At 40.2% G+C, this 23165-nt stretch overlaps 1 protein-coding gene across 2 annotated transcripts in view; it reads right to left on the bottom strand.

The window, feature by feature from the left end:
* rims4 (regulating synaptic membrane exocytosis 4) overlaps positions 1-23165 on the bottom strand; it is a 127403-nt gene that overhangs the window by 64734 nt on the left and 39504 nt on the right. The window contains exons 1-2 of one of the 2 annotated variants that reach the window (XM_079683319.1): positions 16436-16963; positions 522-666 (exon numbers count right to left, since the gene is read on the bottom strand). In XM_079683319.1, the coding sequence (XP_079539445.1) occupies positions 522-666; position 16436 (146 nt within the window). In that variant the 5' untranslated portion in view covers positions 16437-16963. Of the gene's footprint in view, positions 1-521; positions 667-16435; positions 16964-23165 lie in introns of those variants that run through there. The other variant, XM_079683316.1, reaches the window with a different exon arrangement.

Below are 23165 nucleotides of genomic sequence, written 5' to 3'. Positions count from 1 at the left end.
TTATTGTATTTTCTTTTTTCGGAGTTTGCACTTTACAGACGGTCCCTGAGTACTTGTTTCTTCTCCGGCTGCGGATAGAGACCAATGTAATGTGTCCAGCTCGGAGGACGACGCGTATTGGCTTTTTAAAAAAAAATCAAAATGTGATTGTAGTTCGTTGTCAGCCTTACCACGGTACTTAGGAGACCTCATTTGTGTCTGAATAACGTTTTTGTTTCATGAGTTATTGATCCGTGAAATCAGAATCTCCCAATATCGTCCAACTTTACTGAACTTAGCCAGAAGACCGTCTCATTTCGTAGACTGCTCGGTTTGCTGTTCCTTCACTTTATTTTTATATTTTATATACATTTATTTTGGACGAAAAACTTAACGTGAGGAAAGGCAAAGTGTGGCGTGAGTGCGTGAGATATGGGTTAATTGCATGACTCTCACGCTCAATGCGTGAGTGTTGGCAGCCCTGATGTAGGCAAATTGAGACACAGCATGTGTATATGAACTAGTCCGGATGAGTTACTTACTTTCCCTCGGAGCCGTAGCTGTTCATGCTGTCCTCTATGGACTCGTGGCTGGCCTGTCGGACGGTCCGGCTCGGCATCTCCACAGCCAGACCCGTCTCCGTGCTCCTCTGGATGCCTCCCTTCAACTTCCTTCCCTCTGTATCCACTGCAGGGGAACACACAGACACACACATTAATTCAGCTGCTTTACACAAGTATGCAGTAATGGGTTTTTTTCCACTCAAGTATCAGCAATGGCAAATCAGTTCGCTGCTCCTTCACTGCAAGTGGGATCTTTCGACCCACCAGCAAAAAAAACACCGGTATGATATCTTAACTACAAAATGGTGGCACTAGCTCCCCATTGATATCAGGACTGCAGAACAATTAAAAATCTTCTGTTAAAGACTGCAAAACCTGTCGATTTCTACTGCACCTTGGCCAATAAAATATGGAAAAAAAACGTAATTTCTGTATGTAGCACTTATTGAAAGCTAATGCAAACCTAATGTAAGTCGCTTTGAATGAAAGCGGCAGCTAATTGTAATGTTATGTAGAAAGTAAATCAAATATATAAGAGCTGAGGATGGTAGCCAATTAAAAATAAATTAAAGAAAGTTTTTGATGCTCTGAATTATTGAAAAGAATCCCCTGGTTTCTTTCAGTTGAAGCTGTTTTCGTGTTTGTCCTGCTTTGACTTTATTAGCGTCAGAGGAAGGACGGCCGCATTGATTGGGAAGCTCTTTAACGAGGCCAAGGACAAAAGCACTACATTTCACCCCAGAGCACAGACATACGTCTTGTTGCAAAATAGACCACAAAATCAATGCACCGCACACTTTATGGGACCTGTCTACGGCAGCAAGGTGTCGTGTGTGTGTGTGTGTGTGTGTGTGTGTGTGTGTGTGTGTGTGTGTGTGTGTGTGTGTGTGTGTGTGTGTGTGTGTGTGTGTGTGTGTGTGTGTGTGTGTGTGTGTGTGTGTGTGTGTGTGTGTGTGTGTGTGTGTGTGTGTGTGTGTGTGTGATGGAGGTTAAGTTTATAATTAAGCTCTCCGGCACAAGGTCTTTGACCATGTTTTCAGGACAGGACAGGAAAGTAGTTTTCTTTTAATAGTGAGGACACACACAGGGACAAACATTAATTTTGTAAAATGGTAATGGGATCATTTCTATAATGGAGCTTTGTTGTTCGTCTTACTGCAAGTATTTTGCCTAAAATAAATGCTAAAACCCACCAAATGAATGTATTAAAAGTAAATTCAATCAAATGGAATACATGTATTTCTGCCCCTCCCCCGCAACAGCTTCCGATCAAATCCTGACGAGGTTGTTCTCTCTCTTTCTCCACAGACAGTTTCAATTACCTTAATGGAAATAAAAATGATTTAGGAAGCCTTGCACACACATACAAACACACATCATGAAGTTAGTGCTGCAGTTATTAAACAGTGACCTAGAACGATGCTATTTATATCGTTCACATGGGACGCTGTGATATTTGGGTTACTGCTTCTGTTTCTGACTGATCCATATGATCAGTTTTTCTCTGCCGTCAGTCTGTGAGCAGACACAGCAGCACTGTTACATATACAGAAGTGGGGGAAGATCATTAGCTTACGTGCTGATAGAAATGCTATGGTCCTAAAATTCCATATTACACATAAAAGTCCCAAATTCTAAAATGTTTCTTAAGTAATAGTGCAGAAATATTATCAACTAAATGCAGTTAAAGAAACAAAAGTAAAAGTGTTAAAAATGCAGATTTGCTGTATTCAAAGTATTATAATATCCTATAATATTATTTTATCCTGTTTTTATCACTTAACTTAAGTGTAATACAGTGCTGCCTTATTTCATATAAACATATCATGTTTTTATATTTAAAGCGTAATCAATAACTGTGTTAAATAAAGTAAAAGTATGGTATTTGCCTCTTAAATGTAGTAGAAATGGTATGTACTTGAGTAAATATAATTTCCACCATTGCACACATCAACACTATTGTCAGAGCAGACCAGTAAAAGTGTCAGGCTTATGTTACCTGGGATATTCAAAATAGCACAGCTGATTTTTTCATTTCAGCCTTCAAGTCACAAGCAGAAAACTCCTCGGATTACAAGCAATACAGATTAGGTCAGGAGGCACTTTTAATACTATGAGATCCGGTTAGGAGCCGGAACAGCCATGAACAAATATTTGTAGTTGTATAACACATTTCATAAACCCTAATCTTGCCCTATGTCTGGATTTACAAGCAAAAAAATCAGCTTTATTTTTATTCCAGCAGCCCAATGGGCACTATGGAGGTAAAATCAGTCAAGAGTCACTCTATTCCAGATTCACACAAAGACACAGATATGACAATGTTCTGCAAACTCTGTCAAGCCAAAAAAAACCTAAGATAATAATTGTTTTGATTCAGGAATTCAAATAAAACGTGTTGTGTTTCGCACAGATTGCGTTCCGAGTTTCAAAAGCTCACTATGCGCCTCCTCATACTGGTAGAAGAGGGATCTCAAGGTACAATACATTTATAAATCAATATCAATACTAATGCAACTCCTGGATTTGATATACCCAGTTGATACCAAGGTAAAGAAAATGCACATAATGTAGTATTCACAAAAATTCCAACAAGAAAATGGAGCAAAGACACAGATACATGTTATTTTCTTAATTAGAATGTGAGTGTGAGAGAGTTGGTATTTATCACTTTTTGGGGACATTATTCTGTTTACACAGTCACGTCATTGCGACCTCGGCAGTTTTAGGGACATACAGGACTGTCTCAGAAAATTTGAATATTGTGATAAAGTTCTTTATTTTCTGTAATGCAATTAAAAAAACAAAAATGTCATACATTCTGGATTCATTACAAATCAACTGAAATATTGCAAGCCTTTTATTATTTTAATATTGCTGATTATGGCATACAGCTTAAGAAAACTCAAAAATCCTATCTCAAAAAATTAGAATAGTTCCTCAGACCAAGTAAAAAAAAAAGATTTATAACAGCAAAACACAATCAAACATTTGAAAATGTCCATTAATGCACTCAGTACTTGGTTGGGAATCCTTTTGCACGGATTACTGCATCAATGCGGCGTGGCATGGAGGCAATCAGCCTGTGGCATTGCTGAGGTGTTATGGATGCCCAGGATGCTTCAATAGCGGCCTTTAGCTCATTAGCATTGTTGGGTCTGGTGTCTTTCAGCTTCTTCTTCACAATACCCCACATATTCTCTATGGGGTTCAGGTCAGGGGAATTTGCAGGCCAATCGAGGACAGTAATGCCATGGTCAGTACACCAGTTACTGGTGGTTTTGGCACTGTGGGCAGGTGCCAGATCATGCTGGAAAATGAATTCCTCATCTCCATAGAGCTTTTCAGCAGACGGAAGCATGTAGTGCTCTAAAATCTCTTGGTACACAGCTGCATTTACTCTGGGCTTGATGAAACACATTGGACCAACACCAGCAGCTGACATGGCTCCCCAAACCATCGCTGACTGTGGGAACTTCACACTGGATTTCAAGCAACTTGGATTTTGCTCCTCTCCAGCCTTTCTCCAGACTCTGGCGCCTTGACTTCCAAATGAAATACAAAACTTGCTTTCGTCTGAAAAGAGGACTTTGGACCACTGTGCAACTGTCCAGTGCTTCTTTTCCTTAGCCCAAGTCAGACGCCTCTTCCGTTGTCTTGAGTTCAGAAGTGGCTTGACCATGGGAATACGGCTATTGTAGCCCATTTCCCGGACACGTCTGTGAACAGTGACTTTTGATACCTGGACTCCAGCTTCAGTCCACTGTCTTTGAAGCTCCCCCAAATTCTGGAAGCGACTCTTCTTCACAATGCTGTTAAGGCTGCGGTCATCTCTCTTGGTAGTGCAGCGTTTCCTGCCACATTTCCCCCTTCCAACAGACTTTTTGTGGATGTGCTTTGAAACTGCACTCTGTGAACAGCTTGCTCTTTGAGAAATTTCTTTTTGTGTCTTACCCTCCTGATGGAGGGTGTCAATGACGGTCCTCTGGACAGCAGTCAGATCAGCAGTCTTCCCCATACTTGTGATTTAGTTTACTGAACCAAGCTGAGTGTTTTTCAAGGCTCAGGAAACCCTTGCAGGTGTTTCGAGTTAATTAGACGATTCAAGTGATTCGTTGAACACCCTACTAGTATACTTTTTCATGATATTCTAATATTTAGAGATAGGATATTTGAGTTTTCTTAAGCTGTATGCCATAATCAGCAATATTAAAATAATAAAAGGCTTGCAATATTTCAGTTGATTTGTAATGAATCCAGAATGTATGACATTTTTGTTTTTTTAATTGCATTACAGAAAATAAAGAACTTTATCACAATATTCTAATTTTCTGAGACAGTCCTGTATAGGCCCCTTTCACACGGAGACGATTTCAGTTGTATCCGCTAAAGTTCTTTATCGTATAGACGGTTCGCCTACACGAAGCCGAAACGGAAACGAAACTTTTACGAAACGGCTTCGGAGCCCGAAACCGATAAACTTTGAAACCGGCTCCCAAAATGGGTAAGTCTGGAGACGACACGCTTGCGGCTCCGTGTGTACGCCATATACTGTACGATCATTTCCTGAATCGATGACTCCATAGCCCCGCCTCTCCCCACCTCTCCTGCTCACCCCCGCGTCATTGCTGATGCGTTTCGCCAACAACAACAACAATGGCGGATCACAGGGTTGCGTTTGTGCTCCAGACCTGACCATGATACAGATTTTTAGTGCAAAATCTACAGCTCCTCAACCACAACCATCAGCAACAATAATAATAATATAATAATAATAATAATAATAATAATAATAATAATAATAAAAATAACTAGAGAATGCAATTCCTGAAGAAATTGCTAGTTGGAATGCTTTATGCTGAAAAGCTGACTCTAAACTGCTATGCTGAAATGTAATGTATAAGAAGAAAGTGAATAATTTAGATTGAAATGATACGTGAACACTGGGGGCTTGAATGTGTGATAAGAGAAGAAAAGAAAGTAAAAAGGCTTGGAAAAGCAACAGAATATTTGAACTGCAAACTTTTTAACTAACTTGATGGCGAATGATCTGTCGCCATGCCAACGGCATTTGATGACATCCCATAATACGCTTAGATGCGTTGATGGCTGCATCGTTACCAAACCTGTGAAGTTTTGGGCCGTTTGGAGCATTTTCACTGACGTTATGAGAAAACCGTGTTTCATGGCAAGCATTTGAAGAAATCTCAAATCTGTCCCGTAGATGTCTTCACGGCTGGACTGTTAGCACACATGTGAAGTTTGAGCACTTTTTGAATATTTTCATAGGAGTTATAGTGACATTGTCTTTTATGGCGAGGGATGCGTTTCCATGGAAACGGCATATGATGAAACCCCACAATTGACGTATAGCTGTTGAGAGCTGGACAGTTAAACCATTATCTGAAGTGTGGTGCTGTTTTGACCCTTTTCATAGGCGTTACGACAACATCGTGTTTTATGGCGAGGGAAACGGCATATGGTGGGATGTCAGATTTGACATAGAGCTGTTGAGGCATGGAGAGGTGATATACAGCTGAAGATTGTGGGACGACCGGACCGTGTCCATTGGAGCGACATCGTGTTTTATGGCGAGGGATGCGTTTCCATGGCAACAGCCTATGGTGAGATCTCAGGTTTGGCATAAAGCTGTTGAGGCATGGACCGGTGATTAGGGTTGGTTATCGTTTGAATTTCCAAGATTCTGATTCCGATTCCGATTCTACTTTTCAATTCCGGTTCTTAACGGTTCTCAATTCCGATTCTTTGAGGGGCAGGGTAAAAAAATGATACATGCTTCTTCCACCAAAAGAATTATATTTATTCGAGAAACTTTTACACAGGTTAGTTTACAGTAATATTCACATTAATCAGTCTGTTTATATTCACTGCTATGTAACTGTAACCTGAGAACCACTGAAGCTACAACAGTGCAACAGTCCAACTTTTAAAGGAAACCCCCCCCCCCCATTTAAAAACAGTTCTTGTTGAGACAAACAAGCATATCTGCCTTCTCAGGCATACCGGGAAGACATTTTTGAACATTTTAAAGTAAAATGCTTCAATCTGGTGCACTTTAAGCAGAATTACTAGAGACTAGATCTAGGGGGTTCAACTCTAAACACCCATATGAAAAAGATCGGTTTACATTTTAATTATTAAATAAGTATGTGATACCAGGGGTGCACATAACTTTTTTGCCCTGGTTCTCAAAGGAGCACCTGGAGATGTTGCTTGGTGCTCATCCTTAAAATGAAATAAACCGTAACTTTTGAGGGGGTCTTGACCAGATTTGGTCAAAAGTAATATTATTACAGTAAAACGCGGAGTAGTGTAACGCGCTACTTTTATAATTCAGTTATCACACTATAGTTACTAACATTGCCCCGACACACGTTACTTACTAAAATCAGTCATAATCACACTGACAGACAAGAGGGGTTTCCGCCGCAGGTTTATATGTACGTAATCTGTGCGACTTGCGCGTCCACATCTCCACGTGCAGTGCTGCATAAACATGGCTGAGTCAGCGATAACTTTTGAGGTGTGGAGCGGAGGTATGCCCCTTATTTTGAGTTCGTCCAAAGAATAGACAGGAATGTGACGGTGAGGTGCAAACTGTGTCCAGGCCAGAAGCTGTTATCCACTGCTGTAAACACCACGTCAAACCTCAACAAACACCTGAAAAGAACACATGCTAAGGTGAAGCTAATAGCTAAGGACCCCCGAACCCAGAGTGAGGAAGTTGTGAGTGCACCGCCGCCGAAGCAACACAAATTAGAATTTGGAGGACCGGTAACCAAAGCAGAGATGGACAGGCTTGTAGCATCCTTCATAGTAGAGGAAATGTTGCCCATTTGCAAAGTGAAATCACCATCGTTCAGAGATATACAGCGCAAAATACAGATAGCAGGAGACAGAGGACAGCCATGGTCAGATAGGAAAACATTCAGGAGCTATCTGGATCAGTCTTATGGGACAATGGAAACTGAACTAAAGAGAACATTTGAAACTTTAGCAGTCTGCGTGATCTGCCTGTAGGGAGGGGCGGGCCGGCCCTGCGAGTAAAGTAACGAGTAAAGTAACAAATAACTTTATGTAGAGAGTAACGAAGTAGTGCAATATATTACTTTTTAAAAAAAAGTAATATCTAATATATTACTTTTTTTTTGTAACGACCCCATCTCTGGTCTTGACTTTATTTGCCAGACACACAGCACTGAACACACATGCAGAGGTGAACACAGAACACACGTGCAGAGGTGAACACAAGACAACATTAGCACGACCAGTCATCCTACAAGCTGTCATCACTACCCTCCTGACTGCTCTCCTCACTGTCTTCCTCTCTGTCAGACATGGTAGCTGATGATGTAGGCCTACTACTTTCTCTCTGGTTGAGTCTCCGATTAGCTGCTTGCATCCACAAGTCAACGGCTGGTTTTGGGTCGAAAGTTTCTGTTGTCATCTTAGACAAGTGGATGTAATCAAATAAGTATGTGAACATAACCAATAACCTACCATAGCCAATAACAAATTAATGTAACTTATTTTATTTGTGTTGTTCATTCATATCTTATTTTACCTTAACATTTATTTATTTATGCATTTTATTTTATCTCTCCAGTTTTAAAGGATATTTTTGGTTACTGTCCTATATTATACATTGAAATGATTTCAAACCTGTTTATCCCAATAATTATAAAGGAGTGCCTTGGAAATATGTGTTTACATAAATCGTGACCGAACCAAATCTAAACACTCAGAGTCCTTTACCTCACTGAGCTGTAGTTATCAGCCTCTCAGTCTGACTGGAGAAACATCTTTTTCTTATCCGTTAAAGCAGCTAGCACCAGATTCTAATAACAACAGCGCTGGTACCGGTGCACCCTCCCTCATCCCCTCGCTCATTCGCATTTTATCTGTGAGCTGCGGGCGCCAGATAAGCCAACATCCCCCATTTTCATCACTTACAGCGCCCGTCGTACAAGGCAAATGAAAAGTGTAACTGGGGTGAAAAGGGTGTTACATTTACTCAAAGGGGACCTATCATGCAAAATGCACTTTTGTACGTCTTTTATACATGAACATGTGTCCCTGGTGTTCCAGGGAACTCACCAAGTGTCAGAAAACACAACCCTCTCTATTTTCCTCCATACCCAAATCTCTAAAAAAGGGGCTGCAACGGATCTGATACAGACTGATCCAGATTTGAACACTTTTATGTCGTCACAGAAGTTGCGCTACGGCTATTGGGCCAACTCTCCACCTATCAGGGGAATGGGAGTGGAATGGGAATGGGAGTTTGGCCACGGCCATTGCCCAACCTCTCATTCGCATTAGAGATGGCAAATCCGGATCCTTTTATGGACTCGGAGTCTTATGAGTCAGTTATTGAAGAGATCCGGATCATACGAGTCATTTGAGTCATATGAGTCAGCACCAAGACACTAGAAATCCTACCGGTGAAACCGAAAAGTTGTTGCATTTCACGAGCATATTAACCTGATGTTATATTAACCTCCGCTACACAGTGCCTTTTGCTTTAATAAAAAATGCTGATCACAAAAAAAAGGGTTATTTTGCGATTTGGCGAATCTGAGTCTGTTGACTCCTTCATGAGGACGAGTTCTGCTGGATCTCTGGATCTGCTGCTATACGGTTACCGCTCTGAGTCCGCACGAGTCTGCTATGTTTTGCACAGTGAGTCAGGATTTGCGAATCTCTGAGTCTGCTGTTGACTCGTGCATAATGGCTCCCGCGGCTCTGAGGCCCCACGAGTCTGCAGGAAGTTTCACTGATCCGCGTCCCCTCCCCTGAGCCAAACAATAACTTCTGGAAGCTATCCTACTTGCTAAAGGGTAGGCAGATGGACTGGGGTACGCTGTAATGTTATTTTACATGTTATAAAGAGAGTAGCGAGTGACGTAATTGATCGTTTTAATTTGTACGTCACACCAGGTGTAGGACTCAAAGGACTCGGGTTAATGGAGAGGGGAGACTCGTCACGACCAGCTCATTTCTAGGATCCGGGTTAATGATCCGGATGAATCAGGACTCGCCCATCTCTAATTCGCATATAGGCTGTCGGCAGCATAAACTCCCCCAGTCACATCTAAGTTTTTGCGTAATCTAACAACGATGTCGTCCAAGGTAGTTAGACGTTGTGCTGTTGTTGGCTGCAATAATCTGGACAAGGGCAAGGAACTGCATGCACTGCCATCTCTGGAAGAAGACAGGAATCTGTGGCTAGAGTTTATTTTCCAGGGACATGTGCCAGAAGAATACAACAGATTTCTGCTTGTGTGTTCAGAACATTTTGCCCGGACATGTTTTTGAACTTCACTCAAGTCAAAGAAGGATTTGGCTCCAGACTAAGGCTAAAACCGGAATCAATACCCACCATCCGGGACCAGGCCAGTGAGGCCACATCCAATTTGGAAGCTGTAAGTTTTTATTTAGCAGTGTTTTTCCTGATAAAGCTATTCTAGCTTGTAGCGTAGCATGTCGCTGTGTATATGTTTTTGTAACATTTTATTTTGTACGCTCCGCTGTCTTTGCTTTTATTTTAATTATCAGGCATTTGATAACATGCTCAGACATACTGCCGCAATGGCGATCTGTGTGAAGGCTGGAAAGCCACGCCATAGCAGATAACACAAGTATTAATTCTCGTCTTTATTAGTATTTTGTATCCTCTAAAATCATATAAAGTAAGTTATACTAACAAGCGTAATCTTCTATAGCTAAGTGCCGTTTTTTTCAGCGTTATATGTACAAGCTTTTGTGATTGTAGTCTGTAAGATTGATCAGATATCATCGATCTGTAAGCTACGCTACGCTAATGAGACACGCCGTTTTTTGCAAAGTTATATGTAAAAGCTTTTATGTGATTACTTGTTAGCGCACATAAATTTAAATGTGTGTGTGTGTGCACGACTGTTAGGATCTATGGGGGAGACACACCACGAGTAAAACCGAGCTAAAGCACCGTTGGTTTGTTGTTGTTGTTGTTGTTGACGGGGCCTTACCTCCAGCAACAGGCTAATTAGTGCCTAGCACTCATTACAGTCAGTCTACTGAGCTCAGCCCCTCTCCAACACATCATCTGTATCCAGTCAGAAACACAGCATGCACGTTACGGTTCCAAACTAACTGATTGGAAAAGGCTAATCAAAGAGCTTAGCTGAATATACAGTTTTAGCCCCCATCTTTTGGGATTTCAGACTATAATTATCCAAATAGTATTTTCTCATCCTGAACACTAAGTTGAGATAATTTTGTTCTAACTATGTTTTCTTCTTTACAGGCCAGCACCTCACATGCTACCAGCAGATTACCTCTGATGATAGATTCTGCATGTCAGACTGACCCACCAAAGCACCGAACTGTTCGTACACAGCTATCCTCGAGAACTCTTCAAGGTTCACGTCGAAGTACAGGTTAGAAGCACGTTTTTAATATGTTCTTTGGATACATCTTGATATTCTGATGTTGTGGCCTTGAATTTGTGTGCTTGTAATTGTTGTAAAGTGTATTTGTTTTATCTTTTGTTTGTTGTCAAAATACAATTATGTTACAGCTGTCCAGGCTAAAATTCCCTGCAGAAGCTTTGGTAGCGGGGATTTATTTAGACATAAACCCGGCTTCCTACAACCACATCAGTAGAATAATATTTTGAGTCAACTTGTATGTATATTAACCAGAGATGGAGTACTCGAGTCCTGGACTCGGACTCCTGGACTCGGACTCGAGTGCCGATTTTCTGGACTCGTGACTCGACTCGGACTCGCGCACTGATTGAGGCGACTCAGACTTGGACTCGTGAATTCTCGCGTACGCTGACTTGGACTCGGAGTCGGACTCGTGAATTTCCCCCCCCACGATGACTCGGACTCGACTTGTACATTGACGCTCTGACTTGGACTCGGACTCGTGAATTCCCCCCCCCCCCACGATGACTCGGACTCGAATTGTACATTGACGCTCTGACTTGGACTCGAACTCGGACTCGAGCAAGTTTTCTCTGGAGTCTGATGTCCTCTATCCTGGCATGTGCACCTGTGAGGCGAGTTCACGGACTGGGCCCCGCTATTCCAGTCTAGACATGTCTAGAGACACACCCCGCATCGTGCTGTATGCTTTCACACATTCTGCTTCCACATTGGAAAAGAGCAGCGCAAAATGCTCCCTATGTGGAAACAATATTGAAGAGAGGGCTCCGTAACACATTACTCTAAGGATCGAGTTCAGACATATAGGCTGTCTTGAAAACTATCATCAGAGTAACGTGATCTAATCAATAAATAAAGATTCAGCTGATAACACGAAAGCACATGGCTACTTAATATGCAGAATTAGGTAATTAAATTACCTCATTTTGCATGCTAAGTAGCCATGTGCTTTCTGGGGCAAAATCTTTATCAGTAAACCGATTTAACCGGTAAAAGTTCCTTCAAAATAAGAGTCCCGATCTTATTACTATCAAAATAAAAGTGCAAAACGAAAACTTTACCATAGGAAAAAATTGGCGTACAAATATAATCACTTCTCTAAAAGGTAACTCATTTTAAATATAGTTAGACATATTAAAGGTCATTTACAATGATAATAATAATATTAATATTAGTAATAAGCTTTATATTTGTATAGCACCTATTACAAGAATTGTAGCCAAACTCGCTTCACAGCAGTTCAATAGACAGATTAGTATAACATGACAGGATAAAAGCAATGTAGACTTGACTTGGACTCTTCTTAGGTGACTCGGACTTGGACTCTTCAATTAAACACATTCAATGTTTATTTATTGTAAAAGCAATGGAGCTATTTTAATCACACACACACACACACACACACACACACACACACACACACACACACACACACACACACACACACACACACACACACACACACACACACACACACACACACACACACACACACACACACACACACACACACACACACACACACACACACACACACACACACACACACACACACACACACACACACACACACACACTTCTCCGCCTCATTCTGTTTTCATTTACTCGTTCATTATCTGACCAGCTTCAATCTTGTAGGCTACTCACTTCGTTTCTTGTAGCCCTCGAAAGGGTTTTTGGAGGTTGATGCCTCGGTGAACGTGAGTTGTTTGGCTTTCTTGTCCGCAGCAGCAGAAAGCATTTTCGAATGTTTGAATGAACCAAAGTGGGTCGTCACCGTCGATTTTCTCTAAGACGTATGCTCCAACACACAGTTGCACAGGGTGCAGAATAGTTTCCCCTCACTTGCGTGAAAGACATCGGGGTACTGCTTTTCCCGGTCTTTAGCAGAAATGTTCGTCGTGTGAGTTCCACACGTTCACTCTACGGTGTTGTTTACCTTCTGTGATGCGCGAGCTGATGACGTCACGTCATCATCATCACTACTTCACGTCAAGACGAGTTAACTTTTTTTTCTTCTCAAATTTGTGTGGAAAAATGCGGGGTTTATGTGGCCTTTTGACAAATATGCGCCATTTTGCTGATTATGCGGTAAATTCTGCGATCGCAGGATCGCGTTTTTCTGGAGGGTCAAATTAACTACATGTTAAATGTATTTATTAGGGATTTCTAAGCAACTAGATAAGGCTGCAAAAATGAAGGACTGCGAAAAACTTCGAAAGTGGATGAAGAGTATAAGAAAACACATACAGGACTGTCTCAGAAAATTAGAATATTGTGATAAAGTTCTTTATTTTCTGTAATGCAATTTAAAAAAACAAAAATGTCATACATTCTGGATTCATTACAAATCAACTGAAATATTGCAAGCCTTTTATTATTTTAATATTGCTGATTATGGCATACAGCTTAAGAAAACTCAAATATCCTATCTCTAAATATTAGAATATCATGAAAAAGTATACTAGTAGGGTGTTCAACGAATCACTTGAATCGTCTAATTAACTCGAAACACCTGCAAGGGTTTCCTGAGCCTTGAAAAACACTCAGCTTGGTTCAGTAAACTAAATCACAAGTATGGGGAAGACTGCTGATCTGACTGCTGTCCAGAGGACCGTCATTGACACCCTCCATCAGGAGGGTAAGACACAAAAAGAAATTTCTCAAAGAGCAAGCTGTTCACAGAGTGCAGTTTCAAAGCACATCCACAAAAAGTCTGTTGGAAGGGGGAAATGTGGCAGGAAACGCTGCACAACCAAGAGAGATGACCGCAGCCTTAACAGCATTGTGAAGAAGAGTCGCTTCCAGAATTTGGGGGAGCTTCAAAGACAGTGGACTGAAGCTGGAGTCCAGGTATCAAAAGTCACTGTTCACAGACGTGTCCGGGAAATGGGCTACAATAGCCGTATTCCCATGGTCAAGCCACTTCTGAACTCAAGACAACGGAAGAGGCGTCTGACTTGGGCTAAGGAAAAGAAGCACTGGACAGTTGCACAGTGGTCCAAAGTCCTCTTTTCAGACGAAAGCAAGTTTTGTATTTCATTTGGAAGTCAAGGCGCCAGAGTCTGGAGAAAGGCTGGAGAGGAGCAAAATCCAAGTTGCTTGAAATCCAGTGTGAAGTTCCCACAGTCAGCGATGGTTTGGGGAGCCATGTCAGCTGCTGGTGTTGGTCCACTGTGTTTCATCAAGCCCAGAGTAAATGCAGCTGTGTACCAAGAGATTTTAGAGCACTACATGCTTCCGTCTGCTGAAAAGCTCTATGGAGATGAGGAATTCATTTTCCAGCATGATCTGGCACCTGCCCACAGTGCCAAAACCACCAGTAACTGGTGTACTGACCATGGCATTACTGTCCTCGATTGGCCTGCAAATTCCCCTGACCTGAACCCCATAGAGAATATGTGGGGTATTGTGAAGAAGAAGCTGAAAGACACCAGACCCAACAATGCTAATGAGCTAAAGGCCGCTATTGAAGCATCCTGGGCATCCATAACACCTCAGCAATGCCACAGGCTGATTGCCTCCATGCCACGCCGCATTGATGCAGTAATCCGTGCAAAAGGATTCCCAACCAAGTACTGAGTGCATTAATGGACATTTTCAAATGTTTGATTGTGTTTTGCTGTTATAAATCTTTTTTTTTTACTTCTGAGGAACTATTCTAATTTTTTGAGATAGGATTTTTGAGTTTTCTTAAGCTGTATGCCATAATCAGCAATATTAAAATAATAAAAGGCTTGCAATATTTCAGTTGATTTGTAATGAATCCAGAATGTATGACATTTTTGTTTTTTTAATTGCATTACAGAAAATAAAGAACTTTATCACAATATTCTAATTTTCTGAGAAAGTCCTGTATACTGGACTGCAGCAACATCCACCACCAGGCCTGAGAGAGTGGCCAAATGGACTTCCATCCTGAACCACGTGCAGGATGTCCACTCTCATGATGACCCCCTGTTCCCCAAGTGCCTTCATCCACTGCGCATTACCACCGATAGAAGGAAATGGATGGCAACAGGTATGTTGTTCATAAACCATATTACATTACTCCTCTATAAATATTTGTAGCGGACAACTATTGAATACAGGATGTTGTCAGAAACAATCTACAAAGCACGACAATTCAAATATATATAATATCAAATATGACTTTGATTTTCAATTTCTTAGGAACGCCGGTCTTTTGCAAGCTGGAGAAAATTCTCTCAAACAAGAGGATTTTGAAAGCTGTGGCCAAACTCCCCACCACCGGACTTCATCTTTGGAGGCATTCCACAGCGTCATCCTGCGCTTTGCTCCAAAGAATGTTGTGTTTCCATTTCTTGGAATGTTGTGCAGGTAATATAAACCATAGTTACTAGTTGTTAGTGACAATTTGTATATCCTTTGCTGTTATTTACTTTTTATTTTTCTCATTAGGGAAATTAAAGACTGTACCTGGAAGCCCTGCATTACAATGAAAACGCTGATTGTGCACAAGCCACTCCATCCACTGGAAACCCTCTGTATAAACAGCAGTTCCCAAAGGCCAGGAAGGGAGAATGCAGAGCAAAACCCATAAAGACTGACCCCACATTCTGTAAGTATTTAAAATATTTATTATACAACTATTTACAACCAAAGAGTAGACTTTCATATAAATGTGGACGCAAGCACATGAAAAATAAATCTATAGATCTATTGAAGGGCCAGTAATATTCACATTTTTAAAATGAAGTATGTATTCCACAACAAATTATAAAATAAAAAAAATAGAAACAACTTTCAGTGTTTTACATGCATATACAAATCTAAACCAAATATTTTTTTGCTTTTTTAACATTGCACAGGCTACGTGGCCAACTTGATGGACCTCATCTTCGACCAAGTCTTTGTGGACCCTGCACCATTCACACAGGAGCTTCTGAAGATACCCATCCCAGAGGACCTGTGTTCCCAGTATGAGCGACCTGACAGGGAGGAGGTCATCGCCGGTTATGCTACACGGTTCAATTTGACTGTCTGAACCCAAAATAGATGTTTTGCGGATCAGGAAACTCCCTGTGAATCCTGAGGACAACGCAGGACGGAATGACTACTCTGATCTTGCGTCCAAGGAAGCCCCAGGTCCAGCTCACAAAGCTTCTGTAGGCTAGATACCTGTGATGCCTGAAATAATTGCAAAGAATATTTATATCAATTGTGTCATGATTATTCATGTTTGGATGGGTAAAGTATATGCTGCTTTCAAAAGCATAAGGTTGTGTGTGGACTTTTTTTGTCGTACACATGGGTTTGTTATGCCATTGCTGTGTAGTATATCATATAATAGTAACGCCATGTACAATGACAGAATGAAATGAAAGATTGCATAAAACCATATACATCAGTATTTATTTTCATCAACAATATTAGCAGACGTTTTACAATTTCAGTCAAAACAAACAAACCACTCACTGCTGTATTTGCCTCATCTGTAGTCTCCCATGTTCAGCTCTTTATATATTGAAAGCATTCTGCAGGGAGAACACATTTAGGCACACAGGCTCCAAACCAGGATGGTCCACCATACAAGGCACAGAGTTCTCAAGTTCCTGCATCCGTCTTGACACCTAGTGTGATAAATATATTGAATGACATGTGAAAAATGTATTCTCTAAACAAAGAACTTAGTGAAGCTATCAAAAATGTTACATGTGGTATCTCCATGCAGCACACATTCTCTGGTTCAGACGGCATGACAGCGCAATTTGCACATGTACACCTGTAGAAAGAAGTCAATAACTGAGCTTTTAAAAACACATGAAAATACACACATTGCTGACAACTGAGGTGTTTAAGCATCTGGATTTATACTTTGTATGACCCTAAGTTATTGAACTTTCCAACGGTAACAGTTGTTGCACGATGTTGGAAGAGAAGGACTGTATATTATTAATAAACGCAATGAGGCCATTGTATATACACTGAACAAAAATATAAATGCAACACTTTTGTTTTTGCTCCCATTTTTCATGAGATGAACTCAAAGATCTAAAACATTTTCTATATACACAAAATAACCATTTCTCTTAAATATTGTTCACAAATCTGAAAAAAATCTGTGATAGTGAGCACTTCTCCTTTGCCGAGATAATCCATCCCACCTCACAGGTGTGGCATATCAAGATGCTGATTAGCAGTGTTGGGCAAGTTACTTTAAAAAAGTAACTAGTAATAGTTATAGTTACTGCTCCCCCAAAGTAACTAGTTACTTTATTAGTTACTAAATTATAAAAGTAACTAGTAACAAGTTACTTTACTTTACTTAAAAAATAATAACAATAAAAATACAAGTTTTTGTGTTGTTTTTTGCTGACTAGTTCTCTGAAGGCAACAGACTTGACCGCTGCGATGGGCAGCATGTCCTCAACAACATACCTGGCAATCAATCTGTTTAGTTGACTGGGTGACATGTGGTGATTTAAAAAAATCGTTTTTTGGCCGTTTAGATGGTGTTGCTCCATCTGGGTCACTGCCAGTGGTTGAGACGGTGGGGTCTTTGGCGACTAGTTTTATAGCCCCATGTACATTAGTTAGGTGCTTCAGGAGATTGGCATTGCTGTTATTCGATGTGGACAATGCTTTCTGTCCTGCACACAGTTTACATTTTACCGTAAGATTTTTCGCGTCCTTTATCCCCACAAATTGAAAATAGTGGTAATAAAGCAAAACTGCACGTTTCAGAGTGGCCTTTATTGTGGCAAGCCTAAGGCACACCTGTGCAATAATCATGCTGTCTAATCAGCATCTTGATATGCCACACCTGTGAGGTGGGATGGATTATCTCGGCAAAGGAGAAGTGCTCACTATCACAGATTTTCGAACAATATTTGAGAGAAATGGTTATTTTGTGTATATAGAAAATGTTTTAGATCTTTGAGTTCATCTCATGAAAAATGGGAGCAAAAACAAAAGTGTTGCATTTATATTTTTGTTCAGTGTAGTATGCTGAGAAGATGAATGTCTCCCTATGTAAAAATATATATGTACCGCTGTTTTTGCATAACAAACTCTATGTTACAAACTGTACACATTGCATTCTTGCTAATTATCCAAAAATATGAACGGAAACGGAATAAGTAGCAAACATCGTAACAAACAGAGTTCACGTAAAATAAATAGGGACAACAGCTTGTCAACTAACCATTCAGAAACGTCCTGCTGCAACCAAGATGTTTGCACCTCCACCGAAACCTCCGCTTCTTCAGGGTCAGATTCTGGATCAAATTTGTAATATGCTTGAAAACATGCATTGTTCTGAGATAACATGTTTATTCTCCACTCGTAATCACAGCAAGCATGGTAACATGACACTCGTGCCAGGGCCGTGTCACGCCCCTCTCTCCTGCAGGGGGGCGTGGTCAGCTGCAGCTAACAGTATCAGCCCGTAGGCAGCAAACAGCACATAGAGCGAAATGAGACATGGCTAAAATGTATGATCTGTTTTGATTTTGAAAACAAAAACGTATAAATATACCTTATACAGATGTAGCGATTTATTTCAGACAGTTTGAAACGCGAGGGCCGTGATTGGTACGTGATCTGCCCTCGCTCAAGGGAAAACCTCCAGCTTGACTTGAAACCGCCCCGTGATAGATAAATGTAATTATAATGAAGCCAGCTGCAATGGATCATTGATCCACCAGGGGGTGCAGTGGGGTTCCACAATGGAGCTCATGTGAAATAAAGTGAGATACAGTATGCTGGATGTACAGCTGAACTTTGTTAAGATCCATATGTCACGGATATCATACTACTGGGCTAAATAAGAGACATGTAATCATTTACCAAACATCACCATGTTGTTATTTAACAAAATAATTTTGTTATTCGAAAAAAACGAACAGGAGGAAATGCAGCCAGGCTCTCGATTTGTAATCCTAATTTAATCATCATCTTCACCACGATCATTTATGTTTATGTTCGCCGAATTGACATGAAATCACTGACACATATGAATATACTGTATTCAACTTCATTAAAACGTTAAATTAAATTAAAACGTGCCTAAACTCAGTAATTCCCCAAAAATATGTATATTTTAATGGAGCTTCGTCGGTCGATCAGGATCCCAAAGTGTAGCGGAGGGATCCTCATCTGGATGAAGGGTGTTATTTTCCCCATAAGGAACAAGTCGCTGCAAATTATCCCGCTTATTACATGGCCACATTCTCAACAAAGTAACGACATGACTCCCAATATTAATTGAAATGCTTTTATGGATTTAGAAAATGTTTTTATTGATTTAAAAAATAGTTGTATGTATTGATTTAAATTCACATGCATCCGCTAAGAAAAATAGGCCGTTGTTACCGTTTTTTAAACAATCTGAATGAAACGGCAGCTCTCAGCTGTGTATTTACACAACTAATGGCCCATCAACCACAGCTCTCTCCCCCCCTCCCCCCCCTGATCTTTGTTCTCCAGCAGCTAAATTAACAGTAGGTTACTCTGAGTGACCATAGACTGTATGTGACAAGCTTACAGTTAGTGACGTAACAACACCATAAAAGCTGGTGGGTTGAAAGCAATATGGGAGGTAAAATTAACTACAATAATTGTGATTTATTTATTGTGGCTTTTATGTTTTTAGGTATAAAATGTTATGTAATTCAGGCTTATAGTTCACCCTTCTCTAAAAGCCTTCAACAATGACAATATTCATTGTAATTTAATAAATCCTTCCAACACACATTGTAAAAAATAGCCTACTGTAAGTTAAGAAATCATTTCAATATGTACATCTTCTGATGTAACAACAATAACATTATAAATAGTAACATAGCTGAACATGGTATTGCACATTTAGCTTTGAGTGTTACTGACCTGAGATGTTTTTATTACATGAATTAAGGTGACTGAGGCTTTTTAACATACAGGGATGCAAACTCATCAGGTATGAAAAAGGTGACAAGGATCCGAGCCCCCGGCTCCCCCACCCCACGGAATGACAGAGGATTTTAGCAGTCAGAACAACTAAAGCAGCAGTGTTAATAATAACAGAAACGCCAAAGAGTCACATCTAATAGAAATATATAAAAGCATTTATTTTAAATTGTGGAGCAGTCAGTTTATAATTTTGGCAGCACTGTTGAGCATTTTGAAAATGTATTTTCATGCCTCTGTGCAAGGCTTAAGTCTTTTTATCTTTATAGCCACATGTTGTAAAGTAACTAAGTTCATAAACTCAACAAGTACTATACTTGCGCACAATTTTGAGATACTTTTACTTTATTTAAGTATTTCAATGTTTTGCTACTTTGTTCTTCTACTCCACTACAGTTCAGAGGTACATGGTGTACTTTGACTCCACTACATGTATTTAATACCTTTAGTTACTTCACAGATCTGGATTAATTAAGTGAAATATAATCAAGTGTTAAATCAGACTTTAGTTCCACCTGGAGTAAATCCACAAGCTACCCTGCAGTATACATATACGTATATAGTCATTCAAACTAGCTGCACCTTTACCAGCTTTGAGAAAACTTTCATGATCAATCATTATAAAACATATCATATCTATTATTCTGAAATGGACCAATCTGCACACTACTTTTACTGTCGCTACTTTCACGATATTTTGATGATAATACTTTTCTACTTTTACTTGAGGAACATTTTGAATGCAGGACTTTTACTGTAACAGAGTATTCCTACACTCTGGGACTATTACTTTTACTCAAGTACAAGATCTGAGTACTTCTACTTTTACTCAAGTACAAGTCCTGATTACTTCTACTTTTACTCTCGTAAACATATCTGTGTGCTTCTACTTTTACTCAAGTACAAGACCTGAGTGCTTCTACTTTTACTCAAGTACAAGATTCGAGTACTTCTACTTTTACTCTAGTACAAGATCTGTGTGCTTCTACTTTTACTCAAGTACAAGATTTGAGTACTTCTACTTTTACTCTAGTACAAGATCTGTGTGCTTCTACTTTTACTCAAGTACAAGATCTGAGTACTTCTACTTTTACTCAAGTACAAGACCTGAGTACTTCTACTTTTGCTCAAGTACAAGATCTGAGTACTTCTACTTTTACTCAAGTACAATATATATATACTTATACCACCTCTGTTTATAGCCTATGAAAAAAACTATTAGAAATAGAAGGCTAAAGCTAACGTTAGCAGATAGTGACAATGTATGCTAGCTAGCTAGCTCAACGATTCCTTAAATAATATTGCCACAGAAAAACTTTTCAGTTCACATCACGCTCTGCCGCTCCGACAGGGAGCTCTGCTCTGAACACCTGAACAGCCCGTTCTAACAGCTGTTCACCAGCGGTCCAGTCTGTGCCACAGTGACTCCGGACGCACAGTTAATATTAACGAACGCACCCGTAGGTATATAAAATAATAATATAATATATATAATATAATATATAAAAAAAGAACACCATGCGTGTCATGATGGCACATAACAGCTCACGGCCGCAGATTACTCCGGGTCCCAGCCCCCCCCATACCCCAAAAATATTTGTATTGCAGATCTACATGAATCACACAAAAGACTTATTTTGGATTCAAAACGGTGAATTTCGCCGAAAGGTGACAAGTTTGCATCACTGAACATAGACAGAGCACAACTGAAACATAACATCTGAAACGATGTAACAACATAATACACTTGTGGGGATGCTTGGGATGTGAGGAGTGAGGGACACGGCTTAGAACGGGCGTGTCGCCTTGCAGGACAGGAGAGTGTGTGCACCAGTCTGCCTTGATCTATGAATTCATGTCCGTGACACTCACTGCTGCCCACAGCTGTTTTATAGAAGGAAATTCCTTCACTTCATGAAAGTGTTTTAACCACACACACCTCTACACACACATGACGGGTGTTATTTTCCCCATAAGGAACAAGTCGCTGCAAATTATTCCGCTTATTACACGGCCACATTCTCAACAAAGTAACGACATGACTCCCAATATTAATTGAAATGCTTTTATGGATTTAGAAAATGTTTTTATTGATTTAAAAAATAGTTGTATGTATTGATTTAAAAAATGGTTGTATTGATTTAAATTGACATGCATCCGCTAAGAAAAATAGTCCGTTGTTACAGTTTTTTAAACAGTCTGAATGAAACGGCAGCTCTCAGCTGTGTATTTACACAACTAATGGCCCATCAACCACAGCTCTCTCCCCCCCTCCCCCCTTGATTTTTCTTCTCCAGCAGCTAAATTAACGGTAGGTTACTCTGAGTGACAAGCTTACAGTTAGACACAACACTTTCATTGCAAGTGACCCTCAGTTAGTTGACTTTTATGTTCAACCGCTAAATTCGTTACTGATAAAAAAGGGCTTCTACTGTACCTAATTACCTTAACACTAGAACCGCCAGAGGTTTTTGTATAGGCCTACCTAAACCCGTCAAATCCCGCTATTAGAATGCAATTTTTAACAAAATAGGGTGCTACATAACACACTTTCAGGAAAAGTCACGGACTGGGAGACTTTAATATTTTATTGAAAAAAAGTTACATTGCACACACACAACACACATCACACAAATTGACCCGATTGGCGGTTCTAGTGTTAAATAAACTCACTAATCAATGAAACCAGTTCAATACGCATTATTCTTATTCTTATCATTCTTTATGAGCGCAGAAATAGTCTTAAAATCGGATCTGTTTTTTAAATGAAATCTGACGGCAGGCAGTTAGCTCTGATCACCTATGATAAATGCGCCGCACCTAATCGCTGGCCATTCAGCCACAGACACTGTTCGAAATGGGGGGGAGCTAGGGGGAGCTTGGCTCCCCCGAAGAGGTGGGGAGCTCCCTTGATGGCTGACTTTGAGATAAATAGGGGGAGCCCAAAACAATCGTGCATATTTGTGTCACACAGATTAGAAATGTTGAGTTTCTGTAAATAACAGTTCTTGAAATAAATAATAGTTATTGTTCATTACAGTTTCTGAATATTTGTTTTATATTTGTGAATATGTCTGGGTGTTGCCCTCTGTACGTGGCGGCGCTGCATTCTTACTTACGTTGCTATGGTTATGGCGGTGATGCCGGCACGGTATTTGAAATGTTCATATTGATATTTTTTTAACTCTGGCTGTGTAATAAAAAATATGGCGAAACGAAAACAGCCAAGCGTCACAGCTTTTGTATTCACAAGCAAAGA

This window comes from Notothenia rossii (genome assembly GCF_949606895.1).
Source record: "Notothenia rossii genome assembly, chromosome: 5".
Lineage (NCBI taxonomy): Eukaryota > Metazoa > Chordata > Actinopteri > Perciformes > Nototheniidae > Notothenia > Notothenia rossii.
The sequence above is the reverse complement of the archived record's forward strand: the minus strand, read 5'-3'. Positions and strand labels throughout refer to the sequence as shown.